The sequence below is a fragment of the Epinephelus lanceolatus genome, chromosome 6 (assembly GCF_041903045.1).
Source record: "Epinephelus lanceolatus isolate andai-2023 chromosome 6, ASM4190304v1, whole genome shotgun sequence".
NCBI lineage: Eukaryota > Metazoa > Chordata > Actinopteri > Perciformes > Serranidae > Epinephelus > Epinephelus lanceolatus.
In genome coordinates, this window is record NC_135739.1 from 7,810,415 (window position 1) to 7,828,950 (window position 18,536).

General features: G+C 41.8%; 2 protein-coding genes across 8 annotated transcripts in view; one reads left to right on the top strand and one right to left on the bottom strand.

The window, feature by feature from the left end:
• The window catches only part of gabra5 (gamma-aminobutyric acid type A receptor subunit alpha5), a 57,909-nt gene extending 42,953 nt beyond the window's left edge, over window positions 1-14,956 (bottom strand). Inside the window, exons 1-7 of one of the 4 annotated variants that reach the window (XM_078168561.1) lie at window positions 14,823-14,956; window positions 7,155-7,230; window positions 6,040-6,506; window positions 4,904-4,988; window positions 4,605-4,729; window positions 2,140-2,207; window positions 192-412 (exon numbers count right to left, since the gene is read on the bottom strand). In XM_078168561.1, the coding sequence (XP_078024687.1) occupies window positions 192-412; window positions 2,140-2,207; window positions 4,605-4,729; window positions 4,904-4,986 (497 nt within the window). In that variant the 5' untranslated portion in view covers window positions 4,987-4,988; window positions 6,040-6,506; window positions 7,155-7,230; window positions 14,823-14,956. The other 3 variants (XM_078168562.1, XM_033621443.2, XM_033621445.2) reach the window with 3 other exon arrangements.
• Window positions 1-18,536, top strand: part of gabrb3 (gamma-aminobutyric acid type A receptor subunit beta3) — a 100,173-nt gene that overhangs the window by 27,176 nt on the left and 54,461 nt on the right. For 2 of the 4 annotated variants that reach the window (XM_033621440.2, XM_078168559.1), the window contains exons 2-4: window positions 10,055-10,102; window positions 15,083-15,174; window positions 15,291-15,358. In XM_033621440.2, the coding sequence (XP_033477331.2) occupies window positions 10,055-10,102; window positions 15,083-15,174; window positions 15,291-15,358 (208 nt within the window). Of the gene's footprint in view, window positions 1-10,054; window positions 10,103-14,852; window positions 14,993-15,082; window positions 15,175-15,290; window positions 15,359-18,536 lie in introns of those variants that run through there. The other 2 variants (XM_033621441.2, XM_078168560.1) reach the window with 1 other exon arrangement.

Genomic DNA, 18,536 nt, shown 5'->3' on the forward strand with positions numbered 1-18,536 from the left:
AAACCATTACCAAAGAAGTATTACAGGCTGATGGATGTTTTAGTCATCTCTAATTGGATTACACAACATTTCTGCGCTGCACTCGCCCGCTCTTATGATTCCGTGTTTTAGTTGTTAGACTGATTGGAAAAGAAATGTTTACCCCACTGTGGTCCAGAGCAGGATTAAAGGTCAGCCGTGGGAGAGCTTACCTCATGGTGTACAGCAGAGTGCCGTCGTCTTTCAGCCGCAGGAGCTTGTTGGGTGTTGTCATATTGTGTGCGATGGATTTCTTCCCGTTGAGGAAGAAGGTGTCCGGAGTCCAGATGTTGCTGGCCAGGAGGTTATTCAGGGGGAGCATCTCCATCGGGCCTTTGAAGCAAAGTCTCTCATCTTTCCAGCTTTGACGGAAGAACACGTCAATAGTGTACTCCTGCAGGAAAAAATACACGTTAAAACTGAAAAACACATTAATGAATTAGCCCATTAGATACTGTACATGTATATGGGGAGTAATATCATAAACGCTGCAAAGCTTTTTGTGTACACAATGATTACCAACTGGGGATACTTGTACCATAGCGCAGTGGTTCCCAACTGGTGGGTCATGGTGCTCAGTTTCTGTACCCCTACGTTCACCTTTGGGAGTACCCCACCTATAGAGGGGTGGTCTCCCGCCTTACCTCTCCCCTTTTGCTGTTGTGCTCCATGGGAGAGATAAGCAACATTGCTCTCATAGTAATTTTGATGTTTTCCTCTGTCACTTAATTCGTGTAGGGACTTGAGTTAATATGGTTGTAACTGACGGAGAATTCTGTTTTTACCTCTTGCTGTCAGGTATGTTTTTTGTGTTTTATTTAATTGAATGTAACATGGCAAGTGAGCAGATAAGTCACACATAAGTTATAAACAGTTAGCTAAAAGTAATGTGTAAATACATAAAAAATAGTTAAGATAAATTAATATACACTTCATCAGTTAGCTAACTAAAAGTAATGAATATGCAGTTGAAGTAGGAAGCTAAAAGTAATGGAACGTCCAGCTTCTGCCACCAGTAGTAGAAACGCAAACTTGACCAAACTAACCTAAATACTGCAGTTTAACTGTGTGAATTTATACTGTAACAACATTGTGAATAGTTGTACACAATATCCAGTTAATGATAAACTCACATAAACACATTTGGAACTGAGGGGTGGTGCTGATGGAGGGGTACCTGAGGGGGGTTCATGTTAAAGACAAGGTTGGGAACCACTGGTAAACACGGAGCCTCTTTCAAAGAGGAAAGACGTACACACAGTACGCCACACCCGACTGCACCTTCCACATGCTTAGTACTGCTGATGTAGAGTTGTTTCAAACACAAATGATTTTGTTAATACTCTGAATAAGATAGATAATTAATGAATAAATGTTATTGTTATTGGTAAATAATAAAAGCTCAGGATGCCAGTGAGGTAGAATCAGCCATGATATGCACTGAATGTGGACGTACTTTAAAGTTTCAAAATGTAATGTTCTTGTTTTAATAGGTTTAGGTCAGTCCAGGGGTCGACAACCTGTGGCCCCAGAGCTGCGTGCCATTCTTTGAAAAAAATTATATGGTTATGAATGAGGTTTTTTTTTTTTACAATTTAATGTTCATTTATCATTGCTGTAGGACTAAACTGATTCTTATATTCTCTGATTATACAAACTGTGCAGCCTGTTTTAACATGTTTTAACATTTTGTCAACAAAAATGTGCGTCACATGTCTCCAGCCTGGCGCCTTTTCCTCTACATTTTGCCAAACTTCAACTGCAGTGGCTCGTCTGGAGCCTCTCTAGCTGGGCTGGTTAGAGAATTTAATATTGCATAGACAGATTTGTTTGCTGCAGAGTTTAAGTACAAAATGCAGAGAGCCACCTTGGTGTAAAACATATTAATGAACGCTCATTTAGAATTATCAGCAATGCTGATGGACTGATTTAGACCAATATGTCCCTGAGTCAGACAATCAGTTTACATACAACATATTTCTATTGTGACTGACATGATGAAAGGAAATTCTGTTTATTTCAATGTATTATGTGAAAAAAATCCTGCCATATTTTGGCTGGTTTTTAATATAAAATATTTGGTATAAGTCGAGAATGTAACTTAAATAAAGTGTGTCTTACCATCTCAGTGTCAGAGACTGGACCGAAGCTGGTGACGAAGATGTTGGTTTTGATTTCCGTCACCTTCTCTGTAAGGATGAAAAGGAAAGATCAGCATAATAAGCATTATCATAAATATGAAGGTCTAATGCAGGTTTTTGTTTTCTGTGACATGACAGAGGGAAGAATAATAAACCACATTCCCCAATGCTCATAGCTTGTTGCAGTATCTTCTGTAGTGCATGCTGCATGACACTTTTACTGGCCAGTGCAGATCTACCATGTGGGCTCTGTGACTTACTAAACTTGAGTTGCCCCGAAAAATGTCAAACTCATGTTGTTTGGTGAAGGCTTAAAAGGCATTCTTTATGCTTGAGTAAAACAACATAAAACTTTGGGTCTTCTTTTTAAGACGATCTTCTTGAATATAAAAAGATCATTTGTTTAATAATCCTCGGTACATGAAGTACACACTGGAAATTTTTAAGGGCCCATAAGACATTCTGTATGGTCAGGGTTTATTTATTGTCACTGTACAACACAGTGGCACAGTGAAATGCAGTTGTAGTCCATTTATGCTACATGAGACAAACCCAACAAAACAAAACCAGTAGTGCATTCCTAGGTGAATTCTCTGGGCATGAATAGCGTGCTGCAGGAATGAGTGTTAAAACCCGGACATGAGTTAGCATCTTAGCACTCCCGGTTCTCTCATCTCGAAGTCGACAGGTTTTCTGAACGGGTTTTTGTAAGATGCCTAAAAATAATTTCTGTAGTTAACACAAGGTGAAGAGAGAGAGAGTTCTTTGACATCAAATACATCAGTAAATACTCCACCAGTGAATTGTGAAGATTCTTGGTGTCTAAATAAGACTACAGAGGTTGTCCAGGACATTAAACATGTGAACTCATCTCCTCACTAGTCCGTTACAGTCTCTTTGTGTTATTGTCACGCTCTTGCAAACTAAACTAACTTCAACTTTTCGACTTGTAGATTTATCAAGTCACAGTATTTTCCAATTATAGTTAAGTTGGAAGGTTAGTGGTGGGGATATTGAAGTCATGCAACTTTACCCATGGTGCTCTGTTGTTTGCTGGTGTTGTGCAATACATGAGTGGCTGATGTGCAACACAGTTATGTGTAGTGTGTGTTTTTATGTATTTTTTATGGCGTATGCTTTTCATTTCTTCTGGATTTATATCGGAAGGCAGCAATACTTGTGCAGCTTCTTAGTCCAAGACGAATTTCCATGCGGGGACAATAAAGCGTATATAGCGTATCATATCGTATCGTATCGTATCGTATTGCATCGTAGCGTATCGTATCATATAAAGTCAGCCTTTTTTGGGAAGACTATCCTGCTGAACAAATCATGTAAGTATCACAGACTTGTCTTTGCCACAGAGCTTATTTTTCTGCAATAATCCAAAATCAAATGGAAAAATCCCATTGGCTATTTGACGAGGGAACCAGGGTGATGCTAACTTCTGGTTTGGTCTACGCAAAAAAAACAATTACCTCTTTACCGCTCTACATTGTTGGCATCTTAACATTAAAAAATTTAACATCAGAGAAACAATGTAAATCACCTTTGACTATTTTTAGACAGCGAGCATCACTGATGTAAACACAGAGTCCACCTCCCCTCATCTGTTCAGAAAGAATGCTGATTTCGCTGTAACTATTTTGCATCACTGGAACTCTCCAGATGAATGCAGCATGTCCTAAACAGCCTTGACACCCTGAAGGTATCAAAACAGCTCAGTGCCCTCGAGACAAACATCTGCAGGACCAGCGCAATAAGAAACAGAGTGTAAGCAGCACACACTCACCTTAAAGTGCCACACTTTTACTTCAGTAGGGCCAAATAGAGTTCATGATACATAATTATTTAACGGCGTTAAACTATAATGATCTAAACAATGTACTGTTTCCTAACACACTGAAATCACAGAACAGCAGAGGAGAAACATTTTCCGATTTGCTGCTTTTTCATCCGTCCTTTCTGATGAGAACTTCAGTCGTTTCTTACTTTGGCCCGCCTCGACTGAGAACAATGGAGCTGCTGTTTTATGACAGGAAAAAACGGCTTTCTCAAGGTCACACCGTCACTGTCTGCTTCAGCGTGTGTTCACAGTGCCATTAAATCATAGTTAGAGGAGACGTAAACAGCTGATCATGCCTCTTTGTCAAAGACACCACGGACATAGACACATTTTTCCTTGTCTGGGACGAGCAGGAGACAGATGTTGCGGTGCGGAGCATTGTTCTCTGCGTGGAGTGGAGGGCTGGAAGCTTTCATACAGAGCTATCAATACAGAGGCTGAACAACACAAGTACAGCTTTCTGTAGTTGTTATTAGAAAAGAGAGGCTCCCCCTGGACACTTTCATAATGACATATTTAGTTCTCACCTAGTGTATGTGTGACAGCTTTAATTACCAAAATGTCAGAGGTGTTGAGGTTTGTATATCCAGTGGGCCTACCTCCCAGTCCAGGGCGGAGTCTGTAGTCGTAACCATCCAGCAGCCCGTCCAGGATGCGTGTGAAGATGGTAATGTTGTCATTTATTTCAGCCTCTTTGGGAGTTCCAGTTACATCCTGGGAGAGGCTGGATGTGTGAGAGAGACAGACACAGAGATAATCTAACTCACTTATAAAAACAGTAACTTAAAATTTACATTTTAATCATTTGAGCAGATAACACAGACACAATGTGTGTTCACTGATTCTTCAAAATGTGCCTTTATGTTGCCCTGCAAAGTTACACCAGTCACTTCCTTACCTCAGACGGCAGGTGATGCTCACAAGCAAGACACAGACCCACAGACGTCTCATTGCAAAGCTGTAGCACATTCCATCGCCCATTCCTGAAACAAGACATCCTCACCTGTTTAAAAGGTTGTTGACTGGCTGCTTTTATCTCAAATTAAAACAGAATTTAATTTTAGAATTATTCATTGTAGAGCCTCCATTGTTGCACCCTGGAAACTAAATAATAAATATCATATATATCTCATTGTAAAACACCATTGTAGCCTAACTGGCAGCTAGTCGACCCTCACTACATGCATGTGGGTGTACAAAGTGATCAGCTAATCTTTCTTAGGTGCACAAATGTTTTCACTACACCACAGGAGCACAGCAATGTGCTGACAGTATCACAACACCCAATGCAGCAATCTCCATGCACCCAAATGTAGTCACAATCTGCCTTCCAAACCACTATAAGACAACATCTGCACAGATGTTAGCAGCATGTCAGAATAAAAAAAAAGATGAAAATACAAAGTTCCTCTCTCTCAGACTTGCAAACAGCGTGTTACTGCCTGTGCTGGACCTTCTCCCAGTCCACCATCTCACTGCAGGAGCCTCTGCTCCATCTCACTAATTAATGTTCTCTATAAGTTGATGACTTCTGACAGGGTGCGGGCTGAGCTGAGCTGTATTCCCACCACTGGATATCCAGTCAGAGCTGAAGGTGTGAAATACCTCTGCACAGCTGTAATTCCGCAATCCTTCCTGCACCGCAGCTGGACTCTTCACATACAGTAACTGAATCTCCTCAGTGTTGCTGTGACTGTACGCACCCTGCACCGCATCCCCTTCATTCACGACTCACTCCTGCACTCACACACATCCCTACCAGCCGCCTGATTTCCCTCCAGCAGCAGGAGGCAAAGTGAATACCTCTCTTCCTCCAGCTTTCATCACCACCGTGCTCAGAAGTCTATCCCGGTGCAGGTCCCTTCCTCCAGCAGCAGCAGCAGCAGCAGCAGCAGCACACCTCGGGTACACACTGACTACAGTAGCCTATTCTTCTCCAATGCCCACACGTCCCACTAAATCTCGTACTGTACGCTGGCCTATAACAACGCTCTGCTGCACAGGCGCTGCTGAGCCGCAGTTACCAAATCTTACCACACAAGACGATGCGCAGTCAAACTTCTCCCAGCTCCGCAGATGTCTCACACGCAGATTGCACTGTTTAGTATTTGGCATCAATTCTGAAGAACGTCACCTCCATCCGCGCACAGTGACTGCATATTGGAGAGGGAGACAGAGACACGAGAGACACGGAGAGACAGAGAGAAAAGCTGTGGACTAATTCCACTGTCAGCGAGCTTTATTTCGCCCCACAGCGATTAAAAGGTTGGCAGCGAAAATGTAAAGGCTTCCCAACACTTGTGCTGACTGACCATCCTTTAGTTTGGTCTCCGAGGAGCCGCGAGCACACAGCAAGCTCTGCAGAAAATCCAATAGTGTATCCAAAGACGAAGTACAATGCAAATAGACTCTGGTGCGAATTAAAGAAACGAGCGAGCAGTGCGGCCAGAGAAGCGGGAGGATCTGTGGCCAGTGAGAGGAGGAGGAGAGGAGGAGAGATGCTGAGGAGAGAGATGGAGACAGATAGGGGAGGGAGGGGGAGACACACAGAGAGAGAAGGAAAGAATAAAAGGACAAAATTAACAGTAGTAACAATGACAACCATAAGAGGGATCTCCACAACAACATAACCCTCCTGAAAGCTTTAATAATCTTACAATGATTTTTTTATCTGCAAATTACACTGTCTGTATTCTGAATGTCTAATGTTGCAGCAAAGTTGAATTCATATACTAACTGAAGGAATTTAGTGTGATTCCTCCCTTAATTTTAGCAGTGTTATAAATGACACTCTAAAAATGACTCATGGGGTTTGTGAATAACACCTAAAATAAAAAATATGTTCGTTTTATTAAAGCGGTGGTTCCCATCTGGCGGGACGCGGTGCAAAAGTGTGTTTAGTTTCATTTATTTGCACATACATGTATAAAAAATGGCAGCATGGTGGTACAGTGGTTAGCACTGGTTTGAACCCAGGGTGGGGATTCAGGAGGAGGCCCTCTGTGCAGAGTTTGTATGTTCTCCCAATGTCAGCGTGGTTTTCTCTGGGTGCTCCGGATTCCTCCCACAGTCCAAAGACATGCAGGTTAATTGGTGACTCTAAACTGGTGTAGGTGTGATGGTTGTCTGTCTCTTTAGGTGTACCCCACCTCTTGCCCTGTGTCAGCTGGGATAGCCTCCAGCCTCCCCGTGATCCCCAACAGGATAAGCGGGTCCAGAAAATGACTGAATGAATGCATGGGAAATACAGAGAAAAGAAATTAAAAGTTAAAACATGGTGCAGGAAAGGTTAGAAGCCAAAATGGCTTATAAGGACACCTCCCCTATTATATACAATAATCATGCATAAAAGGAAAAAGATAAATACGAAGATTGCACAACTGATTGAGAGTTCCAGACTAAAAAGTCCTACACAATTGTTAAAGGTGTACAATTTACAACAAGATGTTCAAAAGTTTTCTGAACGATAATGTCAATGATGATTGTAGAGATGAAGGAAGGTTGTTCCAAAGAGAGGGTCCTCTGTATTTCAGTGAATATTGATTAAGAGAAGTTCGACAATATGGGAGATAAAGGTCCTTAGAGGGAAGACTTAAAAAAGTTCTGAAAAACACTCGGCAAGTCATGAGTGAGATGTACATATTCATACATGAATACACAATGTTCACAGAGAAGCAGATGATTCGCATTTGTTAACAAAGCTAGTCACTTTCAAAAATGTCTTCTTAGAAAAATCTTATTGAGATAAGTGGGACATGTGGCAGCCCAGCGGTCTGAATGGACCACAAGTGACTCGCAAAGGTGTCAAGTTTGTAAAAAAAATAAGGCACATAATATATAATAGAAATAGGCACTTGCGGCGATGACGGCTTCGCTCTCGCTTTTGAGCGCGCCTTGCACATGAGGGCACAAACAATGCAGCATGTCTGCGGGTCCTATTACAACTCATATTAACGTTTATTGTAAGGTGGCGGCCTCTAGTGGCTGTAAGGTGGACCAGCAGGTCAAACAAACACAGGGCTTTGTCCCAGGAGACTGTGTCCCAATGCATAAGTCAAAGTTGAATTACTTTAACTTGCATACAGACATAATGTCATGTTATGTACTTAATGCTGGAGCCATAGTTTTGTTTGTTTATTCTATCCTTATCTAAACAAGGTAAAAATAGATATACACATGCAGTTATTAAACTGGACACACAGTGGAGCTTTCATGTGTGAAGGGCATATAGTGAAGCTCCAGGTAATGAGAATCAGGTGTGGAATGGGGAAGCAAACAGTTTTTGACCGTGTTGTGGAAGCATGTTTAAAAGTAGAAGGTATTGGCGTGTATAACTGAATTGCTGAATGGAATAATGACTACATATGGACAACGCTGTCGCCCTTCTGTTATGGTGAGCAAGTGTATATTGTATTGAGTACAAATGGGCGCCAAATCCAAAGAAACAAAGTGCACTGGACATTAGTCTCGCCACCAGACAATCAGAGATCTCCGCCTTCTGATAGTCTGGGAACACTCCTTTCTAAAGTGTGTTTAACACACCGGAGAAAACGGCCGGCAACAAAGCAACGCCTCTTGCATTTTTGAAAAGGACACGCCCTCCCGGAAATGTGCGCTCCCCCTTTTCTCGTCCGCAAGGAAACACACACACAGAGAGCGTGAAAATGGATGCCGAGAGATTTAACTCCGTTTTATCAAACGTGTGCTCAGTCCACAAGATTGTGGAAATGAAGGACGTACAGCGGCTTTGTTTAAAACTTTTAACGCAGTCGGACTATGTTTACGAGCACAAGAGTTCAGCGAGCCACCGAAGGACCACCCTGCAGATTTACTATTGGTTCTGCAATGTAGGGAGTTTTTTACACTCTGAAATTGTATCCGCCCATCTAAACACAAAATCAGGGAGAAAGACATCAGTCTTTAGTTAAGCAAATTGTCTAAAGACTGACTTGTGAGTCTAACTGGACACTGGTTTATCATTAGCCCAGAACACGTGTATAGAACAAGTTCACTTGTTCGCCCCTCAGTGGCTTGTTTTGAGATTTTGTTTTGGTAAAAAAGTCACTACATTCAATGTGATGTTGTCCTGCCATGTCTCACATTACTTTAAGTATATAACTTCATGCTGTGATGTAACAAACACACTTAATTTAACCTAAACTGAATCGTACACTTTTTCTGTACTTTCAGTATGTTTTGCGGTGAGTATGCATAAAATAGGGACATACTACTTCATCTTAACATTGCACCTTGAGCTTTGACCCTCTTGCCAATGTATTCATAAAAGTCTGTAGCACAAACTGTCATCTGTCTGCAGCTTAGTCAATGTGACATATCTTCTACGTCCCAAAGGATTGTGGGTCAGAACAGCCAGAAAAGTACGCTGGCTTGCATATTGCCAATATTGTGGTATTTTTTGGCGTACTGCATTTGACATACTGTGTATTGAGACATGCCCATTTTTCCTGGCATACGAAATAGTATGGTAGTATGGGTACGAGAACACATCTGCAGGGGTGGTAATTTAGGAAACGCTCCTGTGGGTCGCATTAGAGGGTGGGAATAAACAACCCATGTTGTCATATGGGTTGGAAGACTTGTTGATGGTTTTTTTTTGATAGATCAGCCTATTGTGGGCCTGTCTTATGTGGGACACAAACCTGAAAAAAACTGAGTCCTGATTTTTTTTTTTTTTTATGGTCCAGATTGCAGGAGGAGACTATATGTCACACATGTCTGCCAGCAGCACAACTAGAACTCTACAGTATATCTCATCATTCTGCATTCGTCTCCACCTGGATCAGGGCCAATCCACTTACAACTGAGTCAGTTATAATGCTGGATTTCTTTTAAATGTTAAAAGATAAGACCAAGTGCAAAGAGTTGTTTTTAAAAGAGCAGCACCTTTATGAATTTGGACTCGAGGTGAAAGCCCTCTGGTGCTTCTGTCTCCTGACAGTGTGGAGTCAGAAACAAGTCTACAGCTGGGACATGGGAAAAGTCAGAGTCAGGACACAGAAAGTAATTCCTCCTTCTTTTGTATTTGCAGGAATGCTGTTGATGGGAACAAAAAGCTGTACGCCATCTACGATACGAGGTAAGAAACACTTCCTAAAAAGTCACGTAGGAGTAATAGTGTTAATCCTGAAATGCAGTGAGAGTCTATTGCTTGAATAAATGGAAGGAGAAAGTTGTTGGGAAGAGTCCAGCTCAGGCACACTCGCTCATCCCCTGCAGTGATATTGAACTTCTTCCACTACGGCAAATACTGTAGCACACAGAAAAAAAAGAGCTCAGACAGAAAGTATACAGATAGCTTTCTTCTGAAATCTTCACAGGAACAACTTTGAGTGACACAAAAGTATTTCACACCAGATCCAAAGATTCATTCTCACTCCTGCTGCCAAGAATAAACAAAGAGACAACGAGGATATACTGAACTTGCAAAGTCATCAGGAGCAGACTGAAGCAACTCCATGGAAAATCTGTGGGTCCAAAAGATGCTTCTATACAAAAATGATAATGAATACTGTATGTTATTTTTTACATTTGGCCCACCAAAACCCCTTTTGCCTATCTAACACTAATCGTATAGTCGTCAGATGACTTCTCTGTGTCTCTATACATCACACCTGGGCTCTTCTACAGCAAAGAGAATAAATTAAGTTTTTTAAACTGAAGTTAAAGGTCCAGTGTGTTGGATTAAGTGGCATCTAGTGGTGAGCTTGCAGATTGCAACCAACTGAAACTTCTCCAAACGTATAGGAGAATTACTGTTGCCCTAAATGACGATGCAAGAATGCAAATGGCCATATCTAGAGCCAGTGTTCGGTTTGTCCATTTTGGGCTACTGTAGAAACAACATGGCGAATTCTGTGGAAGAGGATCCGCTCCATATGTAGACATAACCAGCTCATTCTAAGGCAACAAAAACACAACAATTCTGTTTTTTCAGGTGATTATACACTAAAGGTTCATTCTCACTGCCGCGATGCGGAAATGCAGGACGGATTTGCGGAATATTCATGCAGCGCTTTTCCTGTTTAAACCATACACACAGGCGCGGTACGGACACGGTGCAGAATTTCGTGTTGTTGTGATCCAAGTCTGCACAGTGTGAATGAGTGTTGGTGAACACATTCTCGGAACCCATCGGCTGTATTTGGCGTCTGACTTCCGGCAGACGGCGATACAGCCTCTGGGGGCAGACCCCTGATTTTTTGGCATTCCGGTTTGATTTGGGCGGAGGAGGTGAATTCCCGTTTATATATAAGTAAATATGCTGAACCATTGCGATGGATTCAGAGTTTGCAGTGACGCCAATTATGTTCCGCCTCGTTAGTTCACGGACCGTTTAACCTGGCAACAACTGCAGCCGGCTCAAACGTGATTGGTCAATATCACGCAGACTACAAACAGCCTACAGACTCTACATTCACTGAAGGTAGAGTCTGTATATAGAGACTAGGGTGAACATGGACGAGAGTAGCAGCAGCAGCGAGCTAGCAAGCTAACGTTTAACAAGTGCCAACATCAACTTTCTTTAGCACTTACCACTCTCACCGCAGCCACCAAGCTGGACAATGGGCTGCCAGACGCTGTCCTTTAATTCATTGTTCATAAAATCATCCCGTCTTTTATCAAAAAGGACGGGGTGCTGTGAAACGAGGTTTATCAACCTTTCTCCCATACTGTCCTGCCTGACTGGATTTCGGACTCTCCCGGGTCTGCGCGACTATAAACAAACAATTCCATTGGCCCAGCTGTGTAGCTCCACCGGCGAATTCCGCGGGGGTCAAAGTCTGGGCGGAAACTTTTTTCACTGCACGCAGTTTGCAGAAACGCGCAACATTTTCTCCTGACGACCACTTTTTCTCACACCGGAGCTGGACTTGAGCAACTCATAGATCTTTTTCACAGCAGACATTTTTGACTTGTCATAGTAGGAAAAGCACAGATGAAAATGATATCATTAACGATGGCTCTGTTCCATTAAGTGTCCCAGTAAGCAATTAAACTGAGCCAGCATGCGCAATACCAGGGCCTGCACTAAGTGGAATGCAGCCATCCTTAATGTTAACAAATACACCTGAGCTTTTCCTGCTATTACAAGTCAAAATGTCTGCCATGAAAAAGGTCTATTGGGGGGTGACTGAGCTAACCACTGGGGCATGTACAGACAACCAGCGAGGTTCCTGAATAGACAAGAGACACTTTGGCTGCTTGAGTGCTGCTCTGGTGTGACATTAAAATAAAACATCGAGGCAAAAGAGTATGTTTTGTTTTAACATTTGGTGAAACACATATTAAGTCTTGGGGTCTTCCTCCAAAGACATTTTGAGCATCAATCACTTCAGTCCCCTGCATCCTGGTGATATTTTTATGCACCAATTGTCTGCCTTTTCTCCATCATGGAAATGTCAAGGTGCTTCCTGCTTCAGCTGTGCATATAATTGCTTCATCTTCTTTTTGTTACACGGCAGATTGCAAGCGTTGCTTCTGACGTTGCGTATCACCACCACCTAGTTTACAGGGGGCATCGTTGCATCTACAACCCAGGTGCCAGAGAGAATGTTTGCAGTGAATGTTTCTGAAAACTATAGATACATTTGTGCATTTATTTTTTATAGTGAAAACTTTGAAACTTAATGTTCCTCGGCATGGCTGTGGTGAAAGTGTGGTTGGGTTTAGGCACAAATATCATTTGGTTCTGGTCAGGAAAAGATCATGTTTGGGCTTAAAACACAAAAGCTGCTGGAAAAGTCGACAGGTCGGTGAAATATTCTCAGGTTCAGTAGCTTATAAAGCAGCTGGGGAACGCAGCAAAGCGTTGCCAGTACAAACGCCATCTAACATCCCCTCAACCTCCCAGTGACAAAGTCAGCTTATATTCCGTCACTTTAGAAACGTTAATATGAAATGTATGCAATGTACAAATGTATTTGTGGTTTGCGGAAACAAACAATGCCAACATTCAAGCAGTTGCTGAAATAAAAGGCAAGTTAATAACATGTCGGGCAGGAAATCCAAAGTGTGGGATCATTCTGAGAAGGTGAAGGACAAACCCAAGATGATATGTAAACTCATCTTCATTGGTCGACTACAAACATGACGTATCATCTGAAACATGGAAGTAGCTACATGCCCATTAGCCCACAGCGTCATTAACAGGCGGCTCGCTCAGTGTGTGACGTGCACTTGTAGATAAAATATAGGCCTATATTAATGAAGGTTCATTAGTACGGTTTTGTATTTCTTTGTAATGTAGCACAGTGTTAACAATGTTACTGATACTATTCTTTCTCACGCCTTCAACTCAAACCACCAAAATATATATCATTTAATAATCAAATTAATATCATAAACATGCAGGCGACTAGTTGACTAATGGCCCTAAATGACGACTGTTACTCAACTAGGAAAATCCTTGGTCAGGTGCAGCTCTAGTGGACATTTGGATGCAGCCAAAAGGTGCTTTGAGTAGCCCCTTTTACACTGTCAGATTTCCTGTGAATGTTGGGCCGTTTGGCCGGCAAGCTGTGAGCGTTTAGACACACAGAGCCGGATTAGTGAGTGGATCCGAGGTGCCCAATCTTCCGCCGCATAGGGGTAGACATATTGGCGGAAACTTTTTGGTTTAAAAAGAACAAGGCGCCCTTCCGCCACGGGAGGGGCTGTTGATGACTTGTGGGAGGAGCTGTTGATGACGCTGCACGTGCGACCCACTGGCGGTGGACTAACAGGAAACAGCTGATAGCAGGAATTAGCGAGCAGCTAGTAGCAAGAGGGAAACAGAAACCTGAACTGAAAGACACTGTAAAGATGATCAACTGGGGAGACAAAGAATTGTGTGCCGTCCTTGTCCTCGCAAACGAAGAGGCCATTAACCGTCAGATGACGGGGACGTTGACGCCAACTTATGAGAGAATCGCCGAAGGACTGACCAGCCGCGGCTTCCCTCCCACGTCACTATTTACGTCACACGCTGAGCTACACGTTTTGTTACTTGCTCACGCTCCCCATTGCCCCGAAAAAGGCGCATTCTGTATAAACAAAAGTAGGTAGGCGGCATTTTGCTGCACTCCCCGATTTTGTTTTTATACTGCCAATGTTGAAAAAAACTGACTGGGCTTTCCTGCAAATTTGCACAGTTCCTATTTAAAAAGGTTGAGTGAGACATGGATCAAGAGAGGAGGGGTCGGGGGCCCACATAGAAAGCTCATGGATAGGGCCCAGAATTTGGTGCTACGCCCCTGTGTCTCATTATGGCACACACACTGTGGTCTGTTGTTGGAAAGGTTTCAGCCCTTCCTCTCAGCACTGCATCTCAACATAATTGAACTCCTGCTCTGTCTGAGACTCTCACGTCAATACAAGCCTCTGTATGCAGTCTGTCACGTGGTTTTTTTTTTAATGACCAGGGCAGCTCGCGCACACTGATATGAAGAGTCATAATGCAAACTCAGAGTTAGCCACAGTCTGAACCGGCTCTGTCAGGGATTATTTTACGCATGTGGCTCCTGTGGACAGAGGACCTGTGGATGTGTATTCTCATATGTGACCACACGTGCAGTGAGTGCAGTGATGGATACGTGAGCAGCACTTTGTAGTGTGACAGTGAGCTAACCCGCGACAGGCTGAGAGCTGCTGACCGGAGGATGGAGACACGGAGCAGCCTGACCGAGGCTCTGCGGCTCCGCTGCTGTCTCCCCGGCAGCCGTGAACACGCCTGACATCCAAGTCCCCGCGCCGCTGCCTCATGAAGCATGTTAACACCGACTGCGCCAGAGGTAGACACAATGTGGGACAAGTCTCACCTGATCCAGGAGGCAGTGTGAGCACCGTGGCTCCTTCACTCAGTCATTTGTTGAACGCTGGACGGCACCCAACGGTCCACACGCCGCACAGGGATGTGGGGACCCCGGAGAACAGGGCTCTTTGATATCCTGTCACTGCTGCTCATGGCGGTGATGTGCTGTAACCAGAGGTGAGCGTCCGTCCGGTGTTACAACCGGACACAGACGTGGGTGTCTGTCCTCCAGAAGAGTCACCATGTCTGTTGTCTTCTCTCTTTCAGTGTTAACGAGCCGGGGAACATGTCTTACGTCAAAGAGACTGTGGATAAACTGTTGAAAGGATATGATATCCGTCTCCGGCCGGACTTTGGAGGTATGTTAGAGGATCCTCAGCTGGTGTGTTTCACCCTAATGGCTCCCCGAGATGTTTCTCTACCTGTCTGTGTTGTTATTATGAATCACTGTTAACTTTCCTCTGTGTGTTTGAAGGTGCACCGGTGGCTGTTGGCATGAGTATAGATGTGGCGAGTATAGACATGGTGTCAGAGGTCAACATGGTGAGTACAACCTCATTTATTTATTTATTTATTTATATTGTCATTTGTAGTTTTGGTGGAACTCTGTGGACCAATAATGTTCCACAAACAGGTCAATGAAAAGTGCTGTCTCATACAAAGTGGTTACATTAATCAGAATCAGGGGTTTTGTACGTTCTAAGTAATGGCTTTATTAATGAATAAGGGACTGTTCTGTATTTATCAGAGGAGGCAGGTGGCTTGAGTGTGACTTTGGTTTCGTTGTTGTTGTTTTACCCTCCTCAAAGCTACAGATATTTTTCATTGAGCCTCCCTGAGTCACTAGCAGAAAATGCATGACGCTGTCTCCACCATAAAAAAGTTACCCTGATGTTTGAAAGTTAATAGTTAAAAGATGAAGACAAAATCCTGGAGTTGAAAAAAGCCTTTGTTTTCCACTGTTGTCATGCTTACTGGGTTTGGTTTATTTTTGGCCAAACTTCAAGTGAGACATGCAGAATAAAGTGATTTTGATGATGATGAGTTCACGGACCGTCGGATATTTGATAATCCAACAATAATTTCTGTTTTTGGACAGTTTCTAGCTATGACTATGATGGCGATTAACCCTTTCAAACCTCGAGTGACATCACTTTTCTAGTGCTGTTTTCAGACGCCTTTTGCAAGTATTTCTCGAGCAAATTGGTGCTATTTCTCTCAAAAACATGGAAATAAAGGCAGTGAGTAACTTAGGAAGAAATGTAACACAAATTGCATAAAAAAAACTCAATTAAAAAAAGGGAAAAAAGAAAAAATCTAGGGAAAAAATATTTTCATAAGAATTATTATTCTTACATTTTAAAATCTTTACATTTTTAAGCACTTTTTCAAGTCACTTTTTCCTTTTTTTTTCTTTTACAAATTTTTATTTTTTAAAATTTAGTCTTTTTACTATTTCTGTGCTAATTTTTTGGTTCATTTCTTCTTTCGTTGCTCATTGCCTTCTTCCCATGTTTTTGAAAGAAATCAAGCCAATTTGCTCAGGTTTCAAAGGGTTAAAGACACATGCCTTCTGAAAATTGGCAGTAAAACAAATACAAAATACATTTAAAGTTGTATATCCTTACCCTAAGCTTAAAAAAAAAAAAACACAAGTCCCTCCCCAGTCGTTAAAAAAATATTTGACGTGCCTCTCCCTTTTTGCACTCCCCCTATCCCCCTTACAAATAACGAACAGTTCCTAACTAATCATTTACTTAGAAGTGATTACAACAAGTTTTCAGGTTGTGAAAAATCCATTTGTCTGGTGTTTAAAATTGGTTGAAATGTAACTAAGGGTTTACTCAAGTAATTTACTTAAGTATAATTTCGAAGTATTTATACTTTATCTGAGTATTTGCATTTGATGTTATTTTCTGCTTCTGCTCTGCTACATTTCAGAGGCAAATATTGAACTTTGTACTTCACCTCATTGATCTGACAGCTGGACCTACTTTGCAGATTCACATTATAAATACAAAAAATAAATCAACTAATAAGAAATTGTCATAAACAGTATTTAAGAGTCTCGCATTTACCATTTTATTGTGAGACAAGGTTTTTAAGTTGTAAATAATGGCCTCAAATGATTTACTGAATCATTTGATTAGTTATACGCAATCATTAAGAAGTTTTGGGTTGCCAGGTTGTGAAAAAAACCCTTTGGCAGGTGTTTACCTAATTCAGTAAAAACCAGTGGTGGAATGTAACTAAGTATTTACTTTACAGTAAATACTGTACTTGGGCGGCATGGTGGTGTGGTGGTTAGCACTCTCGCCTCACAGCAAGAGGGTTGCCGGTTCGATCCCGGGCGTGGGAGCCCTTCTGTGCGGAGTTTGCATGTTCTCCCCGTGTCAGCGTGGGTTCTCTCCGGGCACTCCGGCTTCCTCCCACAGTCCAAAGACATGCAGGTTAATTGGTAACTCTAAATTGTCCATAGGTGTGAGTGTGAGTGTGAATGGTTGTCTGTCTCTATGTGTCAGCCCTGCAATAGTCTGGCGACCTGTCCAGGGTGTACCCTGCCTCTCGCCCGATGTCAGCTGGGATAGGCTCCAGCCCCCCCGCGACCCTCAAGAGGATGAAGCGGTTAGAAGATGAATGAATGAATGAATGAATAAATACTGTACTTAAGTACAAATTTAAGATCTATCTATACGTATCGATGTTACTTTTTGCTTCAGCTCCACTGCATTTCACAGAGAAATATTGTACTTTGTACTAAAGTTGCTTATTACTTTACAGATTCAGATCATTAACACAAATTGTAAACTAACAAATAAATGATGACGTATTGTTAAAGATATAAAGCAACTAAACTGAGCTCCACCTTAATCAGCTGCAACATTAAAGTAATGAACACATGAATGTATCAGGAATATAACCAGAGTTGGGGAGTAACTAGTTACACATAACAAAATTACAAAATAAATGTGATTTGTTGTAGTTACTGAGAAAAATATGTAATTAAACTAGGGTTATTATTAATCAATATGATGGCGATTACAAAGGGCTTACATCTAAATATATATTTTTTTGGTAAAAAAAAAATTATATGTAGGCTCTAACAGTCATACAGTTGCCTTTATAGACTGGATATGGCTACCGTGACGTCACCCATTGGTGACGCCCATACATTACCTATTACATTTTTGACAAGGTAACTAGTAATCTGTAACCTATTGCATTTCAAAAGTTACCTTCGCAACACTGAATATAACAGATATCATTCTGAAATGAGCAGTTCTGCATTATGAGTACTTGAAGTAGTAGTAAGTAGTAACAGAGTATTTCTACACTGTGTTTTTTTTTTAATCTTAAGTAAAAGATCTGTACTTCTTCTATCACGTGCATTTGTTAGTAATCCATTCATAACTCATGGCTCACTTCCTTTTAAGCCATCATGTCAGCAGCAGTTATACATGGTGTCAAATTAACTGAGTTTTCACAATAATCCATCCAGTCTGCAGCTGTGTGTGTTAATAAGATGTCAATAAATGTCAACCTGGCAGCCCTGAAAAATTATTTGTAAATAACTTGTTAATTGTAAATAAAGTCATTCATTACAATTTATCACTCATTACAAATGCTGCTTTGTCAGAGAGTAGTAAAAGAGGCAACACTGATGATTATGTACTTTACAGATTAATCTCATTTTCTTAAGTAATCGATTTGTCCACAAAAC